This window comes from Salminus brasiliensis, chromosome 4 (genome assembly GCF_030463535.1).
Source record: "Salminus brasiliensis chromosome 4, fSalBra1.hap2, whole genome shotgun sequence".
In the NCBI taxonomy this organism is placed as follows: domain Eukaryota; kingdom Metazoa; phylum Chordata; class Actinopteri; order Characiformes; family Bryconidae; genus Salminus; species Salminus brasiliensis.
The window spans coordinates 49,276,203-49,301,560 of NC_132881.1; the positions used below are offsets into that span (position 1 = coordinate 49,276,203).

The following is a 25,358-nucleotide window of genomic DNA, read 5'->3' on the forward strand; positions in this document are numbered from 1 at the left end:
TGTAGTTATTTATCAATATTTGCTTAGTTATATGTTTAGTTGGTTATTAATGAATTTACTTACGTAGTTAGTTATACAATATAATATCTAGTTAGTTATGGTATTGTATAGTTACTTATATTATAGATTAATTTATTAGAAAGTTGTTTAGTTAATTAGTTAGTATGTTACTTTTTTAGTTAATTGGTTGCTTAGAAAGTTCAGTTAGTGAAAAGGTTCGTTTTTTACATATAGTTACTGTATTTAGTTGAAATTTGTTAGTTAGAATGTTAGTTTGTTACTTCTGTAGTTACTATATTTAGTTTAGTTTAGCTTGATTGTTATTTGGGTAGTTAGACTGTTATTTTTTTGTTAGTTACCTGGTTAGATTTTAAATATTTTTTTGTTATAAAGTTATTAAGTAAGAACATTAAATAGTAAGAAAGGAAGTTATTTTTTCAGAACATTATTCAATTAAAATATTATTTAGTTGGAACGTTATTTAGTTAGTAAAAACATTAGTTGTTCAGAAGGTTAGTTAGTGTTTCAGATGTTATTTAGTTAGAAGGAACATTAGTTAGCAAGCTTGATTAGTATTTGGTTAGTTAGAATGTTACTTGTTTTGTTAGTTACCTAGTTCATTTTTTATGTTTTTGGTTAGAAAATGATGTAGTTCATAAGAATGTTAGTTAGTCAGAAAGTTGTTTTTTTAGAACGTTATTTAGTTAGTGATAATGTTAGTTACTCTGAAAGTTCATTTTTAGAATTGTTATTTAGTTAGAAAATTATTCAGTTAGAAAGTTATTTAGTTAGGAAGAACGTTAGTTTGTTTTTTAGAATGTATTTAGATAAAACTTTGTTTAGTTAGTAATAATGTTAGTTATGTTTGCATTCTTAAGAGCGTTAATCAGTTATAATGTTCAGGTAGAATGATATTTAGTTAGTAGGAATATTAGTAAGAAAATTATTCTTTTTTTATCACCTTATTCAGTTAGTAGGATAGTTAGCTTGTTAGTTAATTTGTTGCCTCTGTAGTTTTTACTATATTTACTACCTGTTTAGCTAGTTGTTTTAATGTTATTTAGTTAGTAAGAGAGTTAGTTAGCTGGTTGGTTAGTTGGTTGGTTAGAATGCTACTTATTTTGTTAGTTACTTGTTGTTTAGAACATTATTTAGTTCATAGGGACATTAGTTGGTTAGTATGTTGGTCAGTTAGTTGTTTTGTTAGCTGGTTGGTTAGTTAGTGAGTTAGTTAATTGGTTTGTTAGCTGGTTGGTTAGTTAGTGAGTTAGTTGTTTTGTTAGCTGGTTGGTTAGTTAGTGAGTTAGTTGGTTTGTTAGTTAGTTAGTTGGTTTGTTAGTTGGTTGGTTAGTGAGTTAGTTAGTTAGTGAGTTAGTTAGTTAGTTGGTTTGTTAGTTGGTTAGTTGGTTTGTTAGTTGGTTGGTTAGTTAGTGAGTTAGTTGTTTGTTAGTTGGTTGGTTAGTGAGTTAGTTAGTTAGTTAGTAGTTGGTTTGTTAGTTAGTTATCTTATTAATATTGTTCCAGGTCTAAAAGCACTTGCACCTGCTTCCACATGAAGCCTCTCTTTGTTGCAGTCTGCCGCGTCCTGACGGTATGACATTGACAGTTGTTCCACAGGAGGACAGGAGGAGGCTGAAGTGAAGGTGTATGAGGAGCAGTGGTGGTGGTGCGGGGGGCTCCAGGGCTGGGGTGAAGGGTAGCAGCCTGACCGCCAGCCCCGGTCCTCCGTCAGAGCGGGACCCCCGCGGGAGCTGGCCCCAGTCCAACCAGCCCGGTCTCACCCCACACTGGGCTGGGACTCCTCTCTGATCCACTGCTATTCTGGGCCCGGCTGCTTTCGCCGCGAGATTCCCCTCACGGGGGAGGACACGGGCCGTCCTTCATATTCATCAGCCCGCACTATTGTCTCTCAGAACGCTGCGGACCAGCTGTAGGCCAAGCAGCTGACACACACACTCACACACACACACTAGGTCACCTTCAGTGTGTTTTGTGTGCATTTAAAGCAGTGGTTGTGGAATGACTTCTGTTGTGTGTGTGTGGGTGAGAACACACCATCGCTGGAGAGACGACTCTCTCATACAACACTTATGGACTATAGGTTACCTTCGGGCAGCGTGGGCCGGGGGTCGTACAAGGTCTGTTTCTGAAGCTTTGAAGGCCATAATTATGATTAAGTGGAGTGTGTGTGTGTGTGTGTGTGTGTGTGTGTGTGTGTGTCTCCACACTGCAAAACATGACGCCTTATTTGTGCTTTTAAAGTATTCTAAGATTATTTGTCAGAGTTTCTCAGAGGAATCTGCCCCAGGACACTACACATCCTGACCACCAGGGGTCGGCAGCGCCAGAATTTTAGTTGATGCTCCACTTCCTGTCCCTCTCACCTGATCCCATTCCCCGGCAATTACCTTCCCTTCATAAAGCCCTTCCCTAGCCTTCTGTGGAGTGTTCACAGATGTCACCGCTGTGGTTTTTGGGCTCCTCCTGGGCCGTGGGTCCTGAACTCTCGGCGGTACTTGTGGTTTTTGTACTCTTTATGAATTTTAGGGACCTTCTCAGAGTTTTTGTCATTTGTTCTCTTTTGGACATTTAACTTTTTGTCTTTTTTCCAGTTTTCAGTTGATTTGTGCTCAATAATCCTGTCTAATGGATCCTCCTCCTGTGTCTGAGCTCCCCTCCTTACATTATTTGACTTTTTGTTAAAAAGTTTAATTCATTTATCCACTGAATTATTAGCAGGAATTTACCTGTAAAAAATACTTCAACACTTTTAGTGGATAAAATGATGTAAAAATGTCTGTAAAACACATTAAAACACAAATAATCTCAGAATAATCTCAGAAAATAGAAGTGTTAGATATTTACAGCAGACACAACACCACTACCTGCACACACACAGGCCCTGAATCTGGGCGTTTTCACACCTGTACCTTTCTACTCTGGTTAAATCTGACTCTGCTCGTTTCAGCCTTGGTGTGATTGGTTTGGGCAGGTCTGAACACAGTAATCAGACACGAATACTGACCAAAACAACTGCCCTGAGACCCTACAGCAGAGGTGGTCCTGATCCGGCCCCAAATGAACTCTGGATTGGTTTGTTGTGGTGAGAACTTGATCTGACCCAACTGAGCTAAACTGATCCAGCTGTTGATCCAGATGTTACCCTGGTCACTGCCCAGAATCATCTCTGCAGCTGGTGAGCTATCGCCTGGTGAGCTTGGACCAAGAGAATTGCTCTGGTCAGACCAGAGTGAACCAGCTACAGGGGTTAGCCTGTGCTATTGAACCGGTCCGGTTAACATGAGGTTTACCATCTTCACTTGTCAGTCATCTTTTCAGAGGAGATAGAGAAGAACTCTCAGCTTCATAAATCTGCAAACCTGTAAAGGAACCAGGTCCAGCATGAGCTTACACTACCTGCTTCTTCAGCCGGTCAGTTACACCTAGTCCAGTCTTTCCCTGGCCTGGTTAAGCTCATTTTGGTAGGAACTACTCTGTCATGGATGAATTTGGAACAACAGCACCGATAAACAAATTAATCCAATTAAACACCCAAAAGAAAGATCTCATATTTAATGATCTTTCTTTTGGGTGTTTAATTTGATCAGTTTATCGGTATTAAAAAAAGTATTTAAAAATATGTGTTTACTTAATTTAACAGAGTGGAAAAATAAAAAACAATATACTTAATATATAATATACATAATGTTTATATTTTCTCCAATCTGTTACATTCAGTAAATAAACAATAGTTGAATATTAAAATGTGTGTATATATATATATATATGATTATACATGATCACTCTCCTAAACAGCAGCTCTACAGGAGGAGGAAAACCATCTGAACTTTCGATGGAAGTCCGGGTAAAAGATTTTACTCCAGGTCATGTTGGAGCATTTCTGAAATTCTGATCCAGTATAGAGAACCACTGCAGACTGAGCAGAGCCGGACACAGTGTTTAAGATATGCGCATAATAATTATACAGCATCTACATTTTGGAGACAGTTCGGCCCTTACATTAGTAAAATCCCTTTCAGCTACTGCGTCTTCCACCGTTCACCTGAGACTGATCACCATGTGCAAGATGCCATCTTTACCTGAACAGGTGGCCTAAGCCTATATCAAAATAAAAGATCCAGGCTGCCGGCCAGCAAAGCAAAATAAGAGTCTAAACCAAAAGCAAATTGAGCTGGATTAGACTTCTCTATGGAGAAAAGTGAAAATCTGAAAAGCAAAAGATGTGTTTCAGTTACTGTTGAAGGGAAGAACAGAAACGCTGCTCTAACGGCATTTATCTGCAACATCCAGGCAAACTTACTTACATTTCATTAACTTAAAACAAAGGATTTAGTGACTGTGGACAGTGAACTCTCTACTAATCCAGTACTTAGTCACACCCAAGAGGAGATCTTAAGCATGCTGTGCTGCTGACCTGCCCAGCTTTTAGAATAGGCCAAGCTTATATTTATAAAAAAACAGTGGTGCAAAGTGGAGCTTATTGTAAATATAAAAAATATATAAACTACAGTAACAATAATCCAAATTTAAAATCCTTAAACACAGAAAAATACAAATAATATGTAAATCAAATGTGTTTGTCACACCTGTATGAAACAGATACACAGAATAAGTGTTAATAAGAGCTGGTAATAGTAGAGTTTAAACCTTAATACATTCATTTCCTTCGTTAAAGTCTAAAATAATTATTAAATTAAACTGGATTTTTCCATTCTTGCAACAAAAAAAACTCGTTTTAGCTGAAGCCCAGAGTTTCTGCAGAGCACAGGATCAGGACCCTCATTACTCCCCTCTAAGCCATCCGTCTGCAGGAGACTGCAATGCGCCACATCCACCAGCAGAGGGAGGTAAAAGCGCGCTGCTTTCTGCTTCCGCTCTCTGTAGAACAGCATGTCACCATATACAGCAGACCACAGACAGGGTTACTGACACCTGCCTGTCTGTCTGCCTGTCTGCCTGTCTGTCTGTCTGTCTGCCTACCTGCCTGTCTGCCTACCTGCCTGTCTGTCTGTCTGCCTGTCTGTCTGCCTGTCTGTCTGTCTGTCTGCCTGTCTGTCTGTCTGCCTGTCTGCCTGCCTGTCTGTCTGTCTGTCTGTCTGTCTATCTGCCTGCCTGTCTGCCTGTTTATTTGTAGTAGTCATATCTGAAGTTTAAAAAACGACCTTTTAACAATTATCTAGTGTTTTGATTTCGACAAAAATGCAATTTGAAGTAAAAACATTAAAAACATGCCACATCAGTTTTTATTCAATAAGAATATTAAATATCAATCATCTAAATCTAAAAAGATAAACACTATACAGAAATGTATTCGGTGTAAGCTTATATAAGTCTAATGAGAATATAAGGGTTTATTTTTTGTGATTTACACGTAGCCAATTCCGTATAAATAATTAAATAAAGAATTAAAAACGTAAACATAATAATAATAATAATGATGAGGATATTAATAATAATAATAATAATAATAATAATAATAATGATGAGGATAATAATAATAATAATAATAATGATGAGGATAATAATAATAATAGTAATAATAATGAGAATAATAATAATAATAATAATAGTAATAATAATAATGAGGATAATAATAATAATAATAATAATAATAATGATGAGGATAATAATAATAATAGTAATAATAATAATAATAATGAGGATAATAATAATAATAATAATAATGAGGATAATAATAATAATAATAATAATAATGAGGATAATAATAATAATAATGAGGATAATAATAGTAATAATAATAATGAGGATAATAATAATAATAATAATGAGGATAATAATAATAATAATATAATGAGGATAATAATAATAATAATAATAATAATAATAATGAGGATAATAATAATAATAATAATAATGAGGATAATAATAATAATAATAATAATAATGAGGATAATAATAATAATAATGAGGATAATAATAGTAATAATAATAATGAGGATAATAATAATAATAATAATGAGGATAATAATAATAATAATATAATGAGGATAATAATAATAATAATAATAATAATAATGAGGATAATAATAATAATAATAATAATAATAATAATGAGGATAATAATAATAATAATAATAATAATAATGAGGATAATAATAATAATAATAATAATAATAATAATGAGGATAATAATAATAATAATAATAATAATAATAATGAGGATATAGGCAGGAACTGGGCGCAGGCGTCAGTCGCGCCTCCTCCTCAGAGGATCACACCACTCACATTTAGGGTAGACCGTCGGGTCCATGTTTAAACAGCCGCAGATTTGCAGTGAGAATAAGTCTGGGTTGTTTGTATTGAGGCACAGTTTGATATTTTACCCCTAAATTAAAGAAACAGAGCGATTATTCGTCGTCTGGCTGTTTTAGGTGGATGCCGTGGCTCCGGGCTCCCCCCGCGGGCCGGCGGGGTGGTTCAGTCCGGCAGTGTGCTTGTGTGCGCGGGAGCAGAGCAGCGTGTTTGAGCTGGACGGTCAGCAGTGAAACTCCGGTAAGAGGGGCTTAAACCACACTTTTGGGAACCTGAAACAGGGTAAAGTTAGCGCACAGTCTGGGAGCCTGTCTAAGCCGGGTATTCGCGCGGTGGTTGCCCTCGTTTCCCCTGTGCCAGGCTCTCGGGTGGCAGGTAGCAGGTTAGCATGGGGCTGGAGGTGCGCAGGACTGACCGTGCTGCTGCTCTGCGGACCTGCCTTCTGCTGCCCTCTGCGTCCTTAATGCTTTAGGGGGTGGAGGAGAGGGTGGGGGTGCATGCTTGCTGTTCTGCAGGGAGGGGAGGGGAGGGGAGGGCAGCAGAAATGGGATTAAAGATAATAAATGCAAACTTAACTTAAACAGGTCACTCTTTTAAAAGTGACCAGGCATCCATGTGTTCCTGTAGAAAAATGACCTGCTGCATCCAGCCCTTCCTGGATGAGGCGGTTCCTCTGGGGGCTCCAGGCAGCACAGGCCGGCTGCATGCTGGGGCAGAAGCGCTCTAGTCATTTAAAGCGTGCTGTAATGGTTCCTCCTCTGTTTCAGTGAGACTTCCTTCATCTAAGGTGACGATCAAGCATGACACGGGATTACAAACCTGGAGACCTCATCTTCGCCAAGATGAAGGGTTATCCTCATTGGCCAGCGAGGGTGAGCTGTAGTGCATTCCTGAGTTGGGGGAATTCCCCTTCTTCCAAAAGTCTGCAGGCTTCAGTGGTTGAGATGTAAACAAAGTCATATGAGCCCTTCAGAGAGGGGCTTGTTATGACATTATTTATTTTAGCCTCTGATCTCTCTACAGTGGAGGTGAACGGAAGCAGGCGTCGCCATGACTACAACACAGATACAGCCCATAATTTATCTCATATCCAAACCCACCAGTGCAGCTACACGAGTTTTATATGGAATGATGATGATGATGATGATGGTGATGATGATGAAGGTAAAATAGTGAAGAATAGAGAATCTGAACTAATGCAGTTCTCTTTAGGGACTACTTTCTGTAGCTGCACTACACCCTGCAGCATGTATCCCTCCACCATTTTAATGATCTGGTTCTAAAAGCAGGTTCTAGAGCCGAACTCTTCTCAGAACTCTGGTAGAACCGTGTCTCAGGCATCAGGCAGCGTCTTCATCACCATTAGGTGAAGAACTTTCTGTGAGGAGCTTTTATTAGAGCTTCAGACGTCTGCTTCCCTTCACCTCCACTGTAGAACCATAGCTCTGACTGGGGGAGCTTATCTAGAACCTCCACTGTAGAACTCCAGCTCTGACTGGGGAGCTTATCTAGAACCTCCACTGTAGAACTCCTGCTCTGACTGGAGGAGGTAACCCCGTCCCCGTCCTTATTACGGTCAGGACACAGGCTGTGATGACCGTGGTCACTCCTCTGTCCTCCTGTCTGTGTTTAGATCGATGAAGTTCCAGATGGTGCTGTGAAGCCGTCCAACATTAAGTTCCCCATCTTCTTCTTCGGGACTCATGAGACGTGAGTATTCAGGTGCTGGTTTTGTGTCGTCACATGTGCTCTCACACAAAAACCTCGTATCTTCAGAACAGCAGCTTTACAGGAGGAGGAAAACCCTTCTGAACGTTTAGAAGACTTTAGAAGTTTGTTTATGGTGTTTACAATAAGAAGGATTAAAACAAACTGAAGTAAACTTCATTGTAAAATCATGAATTTTATTTTATGAATTTATGATATTATTATTATTATTATTTTTAAGATGATCTAGAACATCACAGATTCCTTTAGGAAAGGACTGTTCACTTGCTGCCTGATGTGCAGATCCACCCCTTGACAGGAGCTCCTGTAGATGATCCTCAATGATGAGGATAATCATAATCAAGGATCTTGTTGGTCCTAATGTTGTGGCTAATATGTATGTGTGTAAATAGTCGCTGGCACACAAAATATATCCAGAATTGTGTGTTGTAAAAAAAGAAATAAAAAATGGGAAGACCTTATATGGGGGCCTATACTGACCTCAATAACGTGTGTGTGTGTGTGTGTGTGTGTGTGTGTGTGTATGTATGTGTATATATATATATATATATATATATATATATATATATATATATATATATATATATATATATATATATATATATATTTTTTTTTTTTTTTTTTTTTTTTTTTTTTAGTTTTATATATATCTTATATATACTTATTATATTACATATATGTATTTACTTAGACATATTTATGTACTTTTATGTTTATTGTCAGTATCACACAAAAACTATGTATCTCCAGAACAGCAGCTCTACAGGAGGAGGAGAAACCTACTGATGTTTCAGTGGAAGTCAGTACATTTCTATTGATCCGTTCATCCTGAAATTCTGATCCAGTATAAAGAACAGCTGCAGTTACACAATATGGAGAAAAGTGAGAAACGGCAGGACTGGAGATACAGGGTTTTTGTTGTATGTTGTAGATTTGTTTCCATGAAACCCGAACATGACCTGTACCTGTTAGCAGGAGACCCAGCATGGCTGCCACTGGTCAGTTTAGGACCTGAACTCCATCTGAACTCGGGTATTGACTGTAGTCCTGGGAAATCCATTGTGTAGCGGACCTGTGACCCGCAGAGAGCTGGAGCTCAGGAGCAGGGCTGACTGGATGGCTATGCTGGAGTTCTCCAGGTCTTCTGAGCATCTGCCTGCCGTCCTCATTAAACCCACACACAGGATGATTGTTGTTTCAGAGCGTTTCTGGGTCCCAAAGACATCTTCCCCTATTTACCCAACAAAGAGAAGTACGGTAAACCCAACAAACGGAAAGGCTTCAATGAAGGTCTGTGGGAGATCGAGAACAACCCTAAAGTGGAACTCAACGGAGAAAAGGTTTGACGTTCCACCTTTTCTCAAACATTTGATCACATGTTAGATCAACTCGTCCAGGGTCAGGTGTTTTATTCTGGGGTCAGGATTTCTTTTACAGTGTTAATGTTATATACACAATATCAGATTCAAAACCCTGACTCTGGCTTACAAAGCCTAGACTGGACCAGCCAGCCCCTCCGTACTTGATGGCAATGGTCAAAAGCCGATCTGCACCAAGAGTCCTTCCAGCTTCAAGTACGGCTCGGCTCGACCCGCCATCCTTTAAGATCCACAGAAGACGAGCGTCCAGACTTTTTACTGTCCTGCACCGAAGTGGTGGAACGAGCTTCCCCTGGGTGTCCGAACAGCAGAGTCCAACACTCACTGTCCTCAAACCCAGACTGAAGACCCTCCTCTTCTGTGAGGACTTGGGTGAAGAGTAGAGTATTATGGTCTCCATATTGACTTGTGTTTAGTAGAGTCTAAGCTAGGAGGTATCTTTGAATTATTAGTCTATTCTAACTAGCTGAGGTTTTTCTTGGGTAAATTGCTAAGCACTTGTGTAAGTCGTTCTGGATAAGAGCGTCTGCTAAATGCTGTAAATGTAAATGTTATATGCAGGTTCTATAGGATAATACAGTTTTTTTTCCAGTAGAACGATGTTAGCTGTTTAGCCCTCTAACCAAGACTACAAAGTTCACACAGAGACCTGTTTTATATTTATTTGTTTGTCTATTTGTATTTATTTATTTATTTATTCATGTTGTAATTTCTGTTTTGTCCAGGTGATGGCAGTAGAAGCAGTTTCTGAAAAAGATTCTGACAGCAGTCCTGAGGGGGACAACGAAGGAGCTGAAAAGGCTCAGGAGAGGAAAAAGAAGTCCCCTAAAGTACGGTTCTCTCACTGACTGACCTCAGCATGCAGCAGGGGTTCCCTCCCACACCTCAGTGGACTCTGGGTTCAGAACCTCTGTTATGTGGTACATCTGGAGATCCAGCAGCAGTTGTAGACCTGCAGTTTCACACCTGTTTACCTGTGCTACAGTATGGCCTTTTATTTAATAATTTTTTTTGATTCTTCAGCCTTAAAAAAAAATCAGTATCAGTCAGAAAAAATGATTAATGTCTAGAACCATTTCTTGAAGTAAAGAACCACATCACGGTGTTAAACTGCAGGTCTGTAGATTGATGATGATGATGATGATGTCCCTGTTTGCTGCTGTAAACACGTACATGGAGCTCTCGGACGGAATGATGCGTTCTGGGCCCTGAGAGCGAGGTGGACCTGTGTGTTTAACTCCTGCGCCGTGGGGCCCTGTGTGTTTGGACTCGTGCAGGTGTCTGGCAGTGAGGCAGGGGAGGAGGAGGAGGAGGAGGAGGAGAATGAGGAGGAGGAGGAGGAGGAGGAGGAGGAGGATGATGATGATGAGGAGGAGGAGGAGGAGGAGGAGGAAGGTGATGGCATGGAGGTGTCCGAGCAGGGCCCTCTAGTGGAGGAAGTATGTACTGCGGGCGTCTGCATGGGGAGCTGTGACTCCATGTGTCTCTTGTTTTCATTTATTTCTTCTTTTCCCGTCTTGTGGAGATCAGGGGGCTGCATGTGAAGCGTGGTGAGGGGAGTTCTCAGCTGTGTGTGTGTGTGATCTGCCTGGGTGGTGTTTGGGTTGATTCTGAGCCACTAGGTTAGGATGGAGTGGGTTGATTTTCGTCTGTGGTTCTGTTGCTGGTCTCTGGCTTCGGTTGTGGGGCAGTGCTTCCCTGCTGCGGAGGGAAACGACCAGGCACAGACTGACCTGTGTGTCTGTCCATACTCTGATCACTCTCACTTTCCACTTCACATGTGTGTGTCGCCCTGGTAAGACCTTCTGTGGGGGCCTATACCAAGATCAATAACTCTGCTATACTAATGTGTATATACATATGTTGTCAATGTCCCGCAAAAACCTATATCTCCTAAACAGCAGCTCTACAGGAGGAGGAAAAACCTTTTGAACAGTCAGTGGAAGTCAATGTAAAAGATTTTATTTAGAGTCATGTTGGTGCATTTCTATTGGTCCGTCCATCCTGAAATTCTGATACAAGCAGATTTGCATTATAGAAAAAAGAAACAGCAGAAATGGAGATACAAGGTTTTTACATCAAGCAACAATATGTATAATTTCTTTCATTCATTTATTTATTCATGTATTTATTTAAAAATACTATAGTAAAGTATAGTTTTCGCTACAGTCTGTATGTCAATGGTGTCTAAAATAAAATGCTAACTTCTCTAAAATAATTAAATCGTAGTTTTACAGAATAAACATTTATAATTTTTATGTAGAAATATGTAATATTGGACCGTTTCAGCTGGTCTGTTTTTTAATTATGTAACAAAAAAACAAAAATGGAGAGATTTTGTTCCAAAGGCAGTTAATTGTAAAAATGGATCATTTGATTAATATTGCATATTCATAACACTAACTCAGAATTTCAGAGCGTCACTAAACCACATTATTTTATGCAGAGCCCAACTGATATGGACATTCTGTGGTCAGTAAAGAACCTCGTAGTGTTTAAAGGGCTGAAATATTAGATGACCCACTTCCAGTCCTTTGTTTTTACCACTGTGTTCCAGTAGCACCTCCTTTAGCAGCCATACTTTTGATTCAGTGGCAGTTTCAGCTGTGAAACTGATCTGAAAACCGAAAAATGGTCTGTTTAATTATCTGTAGTAATTATTTGCTGTTTTCTAATATCAAACATGCTTATAATTCTCACTAATCATTTATTTGGCACTATATGTGGTGCAGCCTTAGCTGTTCTACCTGGTTTTGGAGGTATTTCCTTTGTTTTTGTTCTTGGCATGATTATCATTGAGGTAATGATCATCCCCATTCCCAGTCAGACTGTAAAGGTCCACACCTGGAAGCAGTGGGCGTGATCTACCCCGGGGTCCCACTGCTCATTCATCCTCATACTCTTTCATACCCATAAGAACCAATCTTACTGGCCGAAGGTTTCTGGCCTATTCTGTCAGGTTTATGACTTTTCCTAAGTTTTACGCCGTGTGCGTCTGAGGTCTGCCGTCTAATGCGAGTGTGCTTTTCATGTTTTGTCTCTCCTACAAAGGTAAGTTCTAAAAAATCGAACCCAGGGTTTCCTATGGGGCAGAGCGAGGCACAACCCAATGAAGTGTAAACCTTAACACGGATATTTTCTGAAGTGAAACTGGTTTCCATAGCAAGTACATCTACCAGTTTCCCACCAATCGGACAGATCTTCCTCCAGATTCTCCTGAAGACCGTTTCTGAACCACAACAGTGAGTGAGTTTGAGGCCTGAGTTGTGTGTAGAGTAGGGGACAGTGGTGGCTTAGTGGTTAGAGCACCAAGCACTCTCTAAAGTACAGCCTCCAAACATGGTGGAGGTAGTTTCACACACTGCTATTGTAACTAAGACCCCTAAAGTAAACAATGAAAGCAGCAGCAGCGAATGTTTTGGACCCAGGTGGGTCAGGAGCACACAAACCTGAATGCATTAGGTAGTGCCTCACTCTGCCCCTATGTCTTAATGGGACAACGTGCGAATCTGCCTTAATCTCTAATGGTCTGAAACTGGTTTATTCAAACTGTCTCTACAACCTCATATTGAAATCAGGAGAAATTGGGAGTGTTCTTGCTGATCAGGACAGATTCATAACTGTAGCTAAACCTGTGCGATGGTTACGAAAGTTGAGATCAGATTTGGATCGGATCAGTTTCAGACTGAAACACCTCTCTTTAGCTGATACTCAGGCTGGAGTGTTTGGCCCATGGGGTCATCCACCCAGAGGACAGTCTGTTTAACAGTGGGATTATTTTATGTTATTCCAGGAGTCGATGCAGAAAGAATTGACTGATGGTGCCAAAGCTAAAAGAGGCAGGAAGAAAAAGGTAAGACCTTTGAGGTTTCTGGAATATTCCTGGAAGTGATGGAATCTGTAACAGTGGTCACCGTCTGGAGGAGGAGTCTTGCAGCAAACAAGGGCTTGATGGGACTAATCACAGTTGGGAGGAGGTCTCTGAACAAACAGGGGGTGATTAGGACTGGTCACAATGAGGGGGAGGAGTCTCATCTTAAACAAGGTGTTGATTAGAACCAATTACAGTTAGGGGGAGGAGTCTTAGAACAAACAAGATGCTGATTAGAACCAATCGCAATCAGGGGGAGGAGGCACAGAACGAAGGACGTTGTGATTCAGACCAATCAAAGTCATTTTGATAACAATGGTAAATAATTTTCGTAGTTTAAGTCCATTATTGATTTAAAATATTAATTAATTATTGGTGTTTAAAATAATAAAAATTGATTTATGTCATTCATGAGTACATTGTGTTTCTCAGAGTGAAGCTGAGCAGGATTCAGAGAAAGAGGATGCTGCTGCTAGTCCCGCCTCCAGCCCTGCAGGTCAGACCTGATCATTAGTCACTCTTCTCAAAGCTGAGTTCGGTTATATGGAGGGTTGATTGATTATTAATTGATTATTAAACTACTGTAATTAAAGTGATGCAGACTCTGTTCAGCTACAGTAGAAACAGACCAGCCAATAGCCCACACTTTTTCCTCTTTCTGTAATAATGGTGAATCATTATACAGCACTTCAGGATTTTCTGCACAACTACAAATCCTCAGTTCTTCCTTCAGCCAGCAAAAAAAGGGTTCTGTATAGAGATGCATCCGATCAGTCTCATGTAACCAGTTATGTGTCGGTCACATTTACACTTGTGCACCTCATGAGGGTGCCAGCGGCACAAACACAGCCACACACCATGGCTGTGATCGTCACTGTGTCGTCCACCCGCACCGCAGAGTGCTCTCTGGTCCTCAGCCCCTCCCTTTCAGAAATCTTCACAGGGCTTCAGCTCAGCCAGCAGGAGGGCAGTTAGCATTAGTCTGTAAGTCCCTCCAACACAGACCAAAGGCTAGTCTGTCTTGGCCAGAGTTCAGTACATCTGTGTGACCCTGCTCACCTGGCTCACACCGCGAGATCAATACAGTCCAGTCCCACAGGGTTCATTAGCAGGTTTAGCAGTTTTATCAGAAAGGTGAGTAAACCTGTCCCACCCTTCAGCCCTGCGGTCACTCCGGGTGTATTGAGGAAAGGGCAGTAGCCCCATCCACTGTTTCCAACAGATAGAAAGTCTTTTACAGGCTTCAGATGTCTGTGTTTAATCTACTGTAGCTATAAGTGTTCTTAAATCAGATTCATCAGGTTTGTTGTCACGTCACATTACACAGGTGTAAAGCTAAGAGAAAACACTAGGTGCAGAGGAAGAACACATTTACAAACTAGAAATACTTAATGTTTACTCTAACTTATACTATACACATATATACATTATACACACTCTATTTACAATACTGCTCTGGTTTAAAGCAGTTAAAATGTACAGGTTTGATCAAATCTGAGTGTTTACGTATTTACAGAAAACACTGGATGGGTGAGAATTCAGGTGTAGTGTAATGTATATTATTAATAATAATAAATGATATTTCTTCTTTTTAGGAGTCTATATATCTGAGCATGATCATTTTTGTGTGTGTGTGTGTCTTCTCTCAGGTGGAGAAACGCCAGCTCCAAAACGAAGAGGCCGTAAGCCCAAAGCTGAAAAAGTACTTCAGCAGCAGGCCTCACACGGGTCAGTCAGATAAGTGTGTGTGTGTGTGTGTGTGTGTGTGTGTGTGTGTGTGTTAGTGTATGAGTGAGTGAGAGAAGGGCATTCTGACTGATGCTGCTGCTGTACTTCAGTCCATGTTCTAGATAACCACTGCTCTTATAGTGTCAGAACCCACATAATGGAGTCTACTAGAGATTACTGAACACCTCCACACACTTTGAGGAGAGTGTGTGATAGGTCAGACCTGCGGTTAGCACCATGCTAATTGGTGGGTGTATGTGTCTATTATTGATCTACATTAGCCTCATAGTGCTAAACTAACCCGGTCGGGCTGATTGGCTGCTTTTATGGTACCGAGGATTTCTAACCTTTTCTACCTGAACCCTCTCCCTCTCAGAGACGCTGCTGCAGACACAGACCGGAAGAGGAAGAGAGTCTCTGAGGACAAGAGCAAGTCCTCCGAGGAAGAAGAGGAGAGGAGAGCAGACGGGAAGAAAAAGAAGGAGGAGGGTAAAGCTGGAAAAAAGGAACCGGAGGCAGCTGCACAATAGAGCACTAGTATTGCGGTCACACTGCAGCATTGCAACTGTGTGCCATATACATCACTTGGACAAAAGTATTGGGACACCTGCTCATTCACTGTTATGGTATTAAAAGAGCTGGTCCAGCTTTTGTTGGAGTAACTGTCTCTACAACACTGTAATTTAACTTAGTCACTTGATAACTGTGGTTTCCATGAACTGTGTTCTCTGAAATGATGGTGGAGGAGCTCCATCCAGTACTTTTAGAATGAGTTGGGGATGATGAGGTAGAGTGGTGATCATCCAACATCCTGACCTCACTAATGCTCTTTGTGCTGAATTCAGTTAAATCCTCACAGCAATGCTCCTCCCAAATCTAGTAGAAAGCCTTCTTCTCTGGGCAGTAGAGATAGTTACTCCGACTGAAATCAAAATACCTTTGATTTCAAAAGAAACAAAAAACAAATGAGCAGGTGTCCCAATACTTTTGTCCTTATATTGTATTTTTAGTTGCTGACCTCTCCTCCTTTTGCTATAAATCTATTAATTGAAGTTACCAGCTTATTTGTAAGGTAATCTTCAGCCTTCACCCATTGCTGTGTGTGTTTACACCAGTGAGCCAAAACATTAAGACCATGCTCAGATGTGGATGATGTGGTATCAGAGCTGCATATGAAGGTCTGTAGTCGACGTGTTGGGTGTGGAGAAATGAGCAGCGTGAAGACCTGAGACTCTTTGACGAGGAACAGATCATCATGTCCACGCGAACACGCAGTGCAGCGCCCCCTGCTGTGTATGTGGCTGTGTAGCTGGTCAGAGTGTCCACGCTGACCCTGGATCTTAAAGTGAAGGATAGAAAAGGCTAGTCTCAGTCCAGTGAAACCTGATTTATTCTCCATCAAGTGGGCAGCCGGGTGCATGTGCCCCACTTTCCTGTGGCAGATCCAGAACCTGCAGGGCTTGATGGATCTTCTGGAACGTCTGGGTGGAGATACCACAGATTTTACCTTCAGAGGTCTGTAGAGGGAGCTGATTTGGTGGTTGGTGTGGTGCAACAGATAACACCACTACCTGTTAGTGAGCTACCACACCATGTGGGAGACTGGGGTTCGATTCCCGGGTCCTTGGGTAAGACTCCTAACACTACATTGACCCTCCTCTGTAATACGAGAACCTTGTAAGTCGCTCTGGATAAGAGCTTCAGCTAAATGCCGTAAATGTAAATTATTTGATGGCATGTGGAGGGAAAACAGCATATTAGGCATTGGGCGTGTTCAGGCTCGTGTGTGTGTGTGTGTGTGTGTGTGTGTGTGTGTGTGTGTGTGTGTGTGTTTGTGTGATTATTTATGTATAGACACAAGTTAGGTGCACTTTATTTTTGAATAATGGAGAAGTGGATGGTGTTATCTCTGTTATGGGGTTTGAGTTTGGAGCACAGTCTGTTGAAAGAGACTAGGGAAGCACTAAACTGCGCTGTGCAGGATTCCCTCAGGACCAGGACTGAAGAGGTGTAGGTGTTTAAGGCAGTTTGCCCTGAAGCTAAAAGAGCAGAACCCCTTCAGACTTTCACTGAGACGGAATCCTGACACAAGCTTCTTTCAGCAGATTTATTGATTGGTTTACATCATTTACTGATGGATTGTGAAACTCTGCTCAGCTACGCTGGCCCGGCTCGTTGGATATCCTTGGTAAACAGTAGCTGTAGAGTGGAGCAGTGCTGATAATGTGTCTGTTGTTTTGAACTCTGAGCAGAAGCGCGGTGGACAGGGCAGGAAACGGATCCCGAAGCAAGTGGACGCAGAGAAAGAGGAGCGCCGTCGCAAACCGGACGAGCTGAAAGAGTGAGATACCGCAGTGTACAGCCGGTCACACACACTGCTCTTGCACTATTTATTTATTTATTTATGTATTTATTTATTTATTTATGTATTTATTTATTTATAGCTTTGGAAAAAATTTAGACCTTTTTTTTCTTTCTTTATATACTAGAATTAGGGCTGGGCGATATGGTAACAATACTATATCACGAAATTTAAAGGCTTATTTTTATGATGCATGTAATCACAGACTAAAATAAATTGGTATTGGATTCTTATAAACTACTATTCAGATCCTCTCCTGTACTGAACACGTGATTTATACTCAACACCTGCTGCTCTTCATCTAATGAACCCAGTCTAATCACACTGTTGGTAATGAAACCTGCAGCTGATCAGAGTTTATTAACACTAACAGTCTCCTCCATGTGATCAGAAAAGCTTACTGTATCACCATAACAACATTTATCACCATATGATACATACGATACAATACGACCATATAATAAAATATCATCATATTGTCCAGCTCTGCTGTGACATGAGGCCGAGACATGAGGGCTGTGATTGGCCGTCGAGGTTATTTCACCATAGTGATTTCTGACTGCTCTCAAAGTTTAGATATTAGGACTGTGTTTAAATTATAATAATAGATTATTTGCCTATAATTATTATAAGAATGTCTTTGCATTATTTGAGCAGCTGTTTTTCATTTTTAATAAATTCTCTAAATAGCAAATATTTTATTTGGAATTTAGCGGAAATGTTGTCCATGATTTATACAACGTACAACGTAAATGTTAATTTCCTATATATATATATATATATATGTGTGTGTGTGTGTGTGTGTGTGTGTGTGTGTCAGTTAATTAGGTCAAATGTTAAAGTAATGTGACCTCAGATCAGTATCACGATTAATTAAGCATTTTACCTTGATGATTTGTGTTATAAGCTGCTTGAGTTGCTCAGTTGCCTCTGTGAGTTCTCAATTCTGCTTCCATGTTGCAGAAGGGTGGACTCACGTGACCACACACACACACAGAGTAGTGTTATCAAGGGGACAGTACATGAACACACAAAGTGGGGGTGGGGGTGTGTGTGTAAGTGTTTAGACAGTGCCACAATTTGTAAAAAACATTTTTATTTATTTTTTTTTTTCAAAATTAACTGGACAGTTAACTGATGAGCAGTTTCATGGTCGTGTGTTCTGTTCCCTCATTATTTCATAAATTAAAAGATAAGAGATCTAAAAAGTGTTGAATCTGCGTTTGGTGGCTGTTGAAAATCATACAGCAGTTTTTCTAAAACCCCACCCTAAACATTTACAGCTCGGGTGCAGCTTTGGGGGCGGCACTGAAAGAGGGGCTGTGTTTTATTTATTATTGAAGCTCTTAGGTTTGTCAGATGTCACTATATCCTGCTCTTATCTGTGTGTGTTAAATTATAAGTTCAGAAATTGTATTGAATGATTCTCGAGCTGCTGGTGATGCTGAATTAATTTCTGCTCTGCTCTGATCTGCTCTGCTAATCTCCCTCCACTTTCTTACAGGCTGGGAAAAGAAGAGGGGAAAAAAGATGACCGGAAAGGAGATAAAAGAAAGGGTGAGTGTCGGGTGAAGTGTGAGGTGAGGATCATGTGTGTGTTGTGTGTAATTCACTTGGTTAATATGAATATTTGTCTCCTCTCGTTCTCTTCACAGAGGTGTCGACCGAGTCCAGACTGCAGAAATTACACGGGGAGATTAAGATTTCACTGAAGATTGATAACCCAGTAAGTCTTTTTACAGACTCACGGATCCTTACGCTTGTTAATTGTTCCTGCTTAATCACCTTCATCACCTTCAAGACCTGACTGTTCACTCACTGACTGATATGTAGATCCACCCCATCGACAGACAGGAGACGCTGGACGCAGATCACCAGTGTCGTTCACTTCATCTGACAGTGGTCTTAATGTTATGGCTGATCGGTGTAGCACCAGTGCAGCTACACAAGTCTTTTGGGTGTTATATGGAATAATGATGATGATGATGATGATGAGGGTAAAATAGTGGAGAATCTCAGCTAATCCAGTTTTCTTTAGGGACTACTTTCTGTAGCCGCACTACACCCTGCAGCATGTATCCCTCCACCATTTTAATGATCTGATTTTAAAAGCAGGTTCTAGAGCCGAACTCTTCTCAGAACTCTGGTAGAACAGTGTCTCAGGTATCAGGCAGCGTCTTCATCACCTGCTCATCACTTCGTCTCCTGTTTTGCAGGATGTGAAGAAGTGTCTGGTGGCTCTGGACGAGTTGGGGTCACTACAGGTCACCACTCAGCACCTGCAGAAACACTGCGAGCTCATAGCCACTCTGAAAAAGGTACGGATTCTGACTGAATGCTCTTTCAGGCGTGGCATTACACCTCAGCAACCGCCTCACAACCACTTAGCAACACTATACCAACCTGGGAATCTATAGCAACCACCTAGCAACACCAGAATCCATCTACAAACAGCATAGCAACAACTTGGTGTCTATGTGTGTCCAGATCCGCAGGTTCAAGGCCAGTCAGGACGTGATGGATAAAGCCACGATGCTGTACAACAAGTTTAAGACCATGTTCCTGGTGGGGGAGGGGGAGGCTGTGCTCAGTCAGGTGCTGAACAAATCTCTGGCTGAGCAGCGGCAGTTCGAGGAGGCCAAAAAGGGGGCGCTAAAGAGAGCAGAACAGACCAAAGAGCAGAGCTCCGGTGAGAACACTGCACTTCTTGCTCTTTGATTGCAGTCCATTCCTAATTCCTAACCATCAACACGGGGTGCCACAGCAACCACTGAGAAACATCAGAGCAACTTCCTGAAAAACCACAGCAATCACCCTGTAGCATCCATCTTGTGTCCACTTAGCAACACCATAGCAACTGCCAGGGATACTATAGCAACTACGTAACCGCACAACAGCAACCACCTAGCATCCATTTAACAGTATAGCAACCACATGGGTTACTGTAGCAACAGTTTAGTAACCACCTCAACCATCATCAACATAGCAGTCACCTGTGACACCATGGCAACCACCTTGCATCAGAGAAACACTAGAGGAGCTGTTGTGGATGTATTTATTTCCTCAGGCTTCCACAGAATATTTCAGAAGATTTATTACTGCCCCTTTGATCCTTTCTTAAGGCTGAAAATCATATTCAGTAAGATGTTGAATAACCGTTAAAGGCATGGTGGTTACGCTGTGTTTCTTCACAGAGAACAAGGTTCTGAATGGTGACTCCAGCCCTGAAGAGAAGAGCGCTGAGGCTGAGGCTGAAAGAGAGAGGGCTGGAGAAGACACTGCAGCCTCAGAGAAGATCAGGTCATTTTTATATTTATAAATATATATTGTATCTTGTATCTCAAGAACAGCAGTCCTACAGGAGGAGGAAAACCCTTCTGCTCTTTCAGTTGAAGTCAATAAGATAAAAATAATATTTTATTTTATTATTTGTCATTTGGGAGCAATTCTATTGGTCCATTCCTCATGAAATTCTTCTCATTATTTTTGCAAATGCAAACTGACTTTTTCTACTTGCTTGAGTGTGTCCACAAATCCACAATCCTTTACTTTTGCCGCCGTATTAGAGCTCCATACAGGGATGTTGCTCCCAGACTGTAGCAGTGAGGAACGTTCTCGGAAGAGAACAGAGCAGTTAAGAAACTGGAGTGGAACCGTTCTACACCACAAACGCTTATATATGTTGCACAGTATTTACATTTACAGCATTTAGCTGACGCTCTTATCCAGAGCGACTTACAAGGTTACTCGTATTACAGAGGTGGACTAATGTAGTGTTAGGAGTCTTGCCCAAGGACTCTTATTGGTGTACACAGCAAAGTCACCCAGACCATTGAGAATTTCCCCACTGTGGGAATAATAAAGGATTATCTTATCAGACTGGGAATCGAACCCCAGTCTCCAACATGGTGTGGTAGCTCACTGGTTCTACTGGCTCACAGGTAGTGGTGTTGTGTTGTGCCACACCCACCACTGTTCATCTGTGTTCTGAAAAAATAAAACTAAAAATCACTTCTCTGATTATTAACTGATAATCAAAACATGCCTGTTTTCTCTCCCACCCTCTCTCTCAGCAGTGCTGTGACCCCAGCAGAGGAATCAGCCTGACGATGACGCCACCTGTCAGTCCTGCTGCGTTTCTGTGGAAACTCTTCACTGTGGGTTGGATCTGTACATCCTTGCACAAAGTCCACTCCAGAGGGCACCTTTTTGTAGTATTAACTCCTCCCATCCCACCCCAAACCCCACCCCATCCCACCTCCCGACAGAGCCCTCCAAATCACAGAGGGTCTGAGGCTGAGGGTTCCGCTGTGTTTTAGTACAGAGGTTTTAGTGCCAGTGTGTTTTTAGCTGCAGGAACATGTTCAGAGCCTTTTTCTAGTTTTATAGTGAACCGAGTTTCTGTATAGATCAGCTCTTGTAGCCGAGGGGAGCGTCCCCCTGTTCTGACTGACTGACTGTTTATTTGTGGCGTTTTTACTGACTAATTCATTCCAAAGTTAAACTGTCTGTTCTTTCAAAGCTGCTAGAAGGAAGTTGAAGTAGTTTGCCTTCAAACCACAAACACTGAAGTGAAGCAGAAACGGTGGATTAGTGGGTTATGGGTCTTAAAGGAGTAGTGCAGTGTTTTCAGCCTGATGCACTTAGTCAGGGGAAAAGACCAGAACTCTGACTGTGCATTCTCACGAATGTGCTTAACTATTAAAAGTACTTTGAATATTATAGATATTGTATATTATTTTGACCAAAAATCTTAAATAGAGATTCACAGTAGGGAACCCCATTGACTTAAAAGCCACCATGGACAAAACCAATAACTTAAAAACCCCAGTAGGGGACCCTGTTGACTTAAAAACCCCAGTAGGGAACCTCACTGACTTAAAAGCCCCAGTAAGGAACCCCATTGACTTAAAAGCCACCATGGACAAAACCATTGACTTAAAAGCCCCAGTACAAGTCAGTAGGCAGTTGCTGAATCGTCCCTGTTGGTTTCTGTTAATTAGATATTGAGTCAATAAGGTTTCTATTGGCTGAAACTGACTGTAGTTCTCCTTTAACACCTGATCCAGCCCACAGTTCTTTTATATCTGGTCTAAACTGCACCGAGTCTGACTGGGACTAAAACACTGGTTTAGGTAAAGACGCCATTCGCTGTCACTGGTTTCCTGGTGTTTGTGGTTTAGCTTCAGTGTCCTCCCTCTTCCTCCCAGTAGAGTAGTTCTGAGTGTTTCTAACTGCTGCGTGAGCGTCTTCTGTTTCTGTTGATACTGAAGTGCTTCCACTCTCCGTTTCTCTTGTCTGTGTGTTCGTCTGTTGGTTTTAAGCTGTCCGTGTCTTCGCTGGCGTTTGTGTAAATAAGAGTTCTGTATTTTTGTGCCTTAATAAAGTAGTGCTTGCTTCTGGACGCTTTGGTTAGTGTTGAGTTATTTGATTGTATAAAAACAGTTCAATCTGCTGGTAGACCCGTATGACCGTACACTTCCATACACCTGCAGGTTCTGCTCCTTCCTTCACACGATGCTCTTTGGCTACGCCCAAATACAGCCACTCCTTTCAGCCAATCATGTATCTGCTATTTTCCACTCATAGTTGCAGGGGGCGCTGGTTGGAGTGTGTTCTCCATGTTGTGGATGATTTCTGATGCTAATGGACACCATCTCCTCCTTTTCGGACTAGAGTCCGATTTCCTGACCAGACAGACACAATATTCTACAGCAGTAAGACTACAGGGTAAAACTGCGGTCCTCTACATTCTTCTATCTACGTAACAGTATTCCCACTGCTCTGCATCCAGATATAAGGCTACTTCATTTAATAATGTAATATAATCAAATTCAGTGGTATGCAAAAGTTTGGGCACCCCTGGTCTAGTTATAGTAACTGGTACAAGCCAGATCCAGTCTCAGAACTTTAGTTAATTAACTCATAAGGATGGGTCAGCAGGTCAGGAACTGTCAGCATGTCCTGCATTATTGCGTCTGTGGTGTCATTAGTGCATCAGCCACCAGAGGGCAGAACCACCCAACATTTCCTCACTACTTCACTTTTACAATACACCGCCCCAGTCAAGCAGTCTGGACCCACCTGACCGAATGTGTGTTTCATGACCTGACCGACAGTTTGATCTCATGAGTGTAAAAACGGCATCAAGGCAAATCTAGAGGAGTCGGTAGTCTGAAAAGGACACTTCTTACATTAATAATTACACAGATTACTCACTGTATAATTTTCTATTTCTTAGAAGTAAACAGTTTGTTCAAATTAAAGCCAGTATTTTTTTTTTATTATTGTATATTAAATAATTGCCACACTTTAGATTTTCGTCTTCTTGTTTATCTAAACCGAAGCAATTATTTAATATACAATACATAAAATAATAAATAAAATAAAAAAAACGTTTGACTGGCTTTACTTTTTGCGTTCCAATCAGAAGTCATTTTTTGGCAAAAAAAATTTATTTAAGGACCACTTTTATAAACTAGTTTCACAAAGTGCTTATAACTAACATCAAATAAAATGGAAATCTTTAAAAAGATTTTTAAAATATCAAATCTAATAGAAAACTGAAGAGTGCCGTAAAGTACAGAGCAGTAATGACAGTCCAGTCCAGTCCAGCCCAGCCCAGCCTGAGTCATTAAGAGCCAGGTGAAGCCGGACAGCACTAACCACTAAACTAACTAAGGGCTGTAAAGGGAAAAGGCCAGTCCCACTTTTAAGAAAAGTGTTTAGCACGGTCACTACCGCCGGCAGCCCCCGTCCTGTACACACTGTGAATTTTTATTGAATGATACAACGTTAAGCACAGCAGAGGATTGGTGGTGACTGGTGTGAATGGCACTAGCTAAAGGTCACTGCAGGTCACTGCCAGTTTAATATTTCTGAGGCCTTATCAAGATTGTTGGCAATGTCTGATTAAGGTCATCTTGTGAGTTATCCAGTAGGAAAAGGTAGAATTCTCTCAGAGGGTTTGAATAAAGTAGGTACAGTAATATTTCTAGCATGTCTGAGTTTGGTCTTCAGAGTTCAGTTCTCAGCTCAGATTCCAGGTTCACTGGTTGAGGTTCAGTAACAGTTCTTTTATTCTTATAATCCAGGCTTTTAATGGTCGTCCGGTGGTCACTGTACCGTCACTCTCATTTCTGCACCTCTTGATTTTGCAATCGATCAAATGCTGCCACCATTAATCCAGTACAGGCTGGGTTTGGTTCTGCAGTTGTGTGGTTACTGGTGTTACTGTGAGCTGTGCGGTTCTTATGATGCTGATGCTGCTAAATGAGCGAGACTGTAGTTTGCTTTGCTGATTTTTACAGCATGTTTATCTATATATACACCATATTGCCAAAAGTATTTGCCCGCCTGCCTTCGCATGCATATGAACTTGAGTGACATCCCATTCTTAATCCATAATGTTTGATATCTGGCCTCCCTTTGCAGCTATAACAGCTTCAGCTCTTCTGGGACAGCTTTGCACAGGGTTTAGGAGTTTAGGGGGTTCGGACTCAAGTGCAGGCCAGTCAAGTTCTACACTGAACTCGCTCATCCGTGTCTTTATGCACCTTGCTTTGTGCACTGGTGTGCAGTTATGTTGGAACAGGACGGTTCCCAAACTGTTCCTGCAAAGCTGTGAGCATGAAACTGACCAAAATCTCTCGGCCTGCTGAAGCATTAAGAGTTCCTTTCACTGGAACTAAGGGGCCGAACCCAACTCCTGAAAAACAACCCCACACCATGATCCCCCCTCCACCAAACTTCACACTCGGCACAATGCAGTCAGACCAGTACCACTGTGCTCCTGGCAACCGCCAAACCCAGACTCGTCCATCGGATTGCCAGACGGAGAAGCGTGCATCCCACGCTTTGGTGATGTAAGGCTTGGATGCAGCTGCTCGGCTGTGGAAACCCATGAAGCTCTCTACGCTCTCTGTTCCTGAGCTAATCTGAAGCCTCGTTTGGAGCTCTGTAGCAACTGACTCTGCAGAAAAACCCAAAACACTAT

At 41.3% G+C, this 25,358-nt stretch overlaps 1 protein-coding gene across 1 annotated transcript; it reads left to right on the forward strand.

Moving 5' to 3' along the window:
- The first annotated feature begins 6,467 nt into the window (after positions 1–6,467).
- Positions 6,468–22,766, forward strand: psip1a (PC4 and SFRS1 interacting protein 1a). Its single transcript, XM_072678609.1, is given in 17 exon segments — positions 6,468–6,534; positions 7,062–7,166; positions 7,928–8,004; positions 9,224–9,362; positions 10,127–10,231; positions 10,679–10,840; positions 13,195–13,254; positions 13,705–13,768; positions 14,922–15,000; positions 15,377–15,537; positions 17,200–17,341; positions 18,867–18,919; positions 19,018–19,088; positions 19,579–19,680; positions 19,850–20,051; positions 20,557–20,662; positions 21,436–22,766. Coding segments are annotated over 16 exon segments (1,629 nt in total). The 5' UTR covers positions 6,468–6,534; positions 7,062–7,094; the 3' UTR covers positions 21,470–22,766.
- The last annotated feature ends 2,592 nt before the right edge of the window (positions 22,767–25,358 follow it).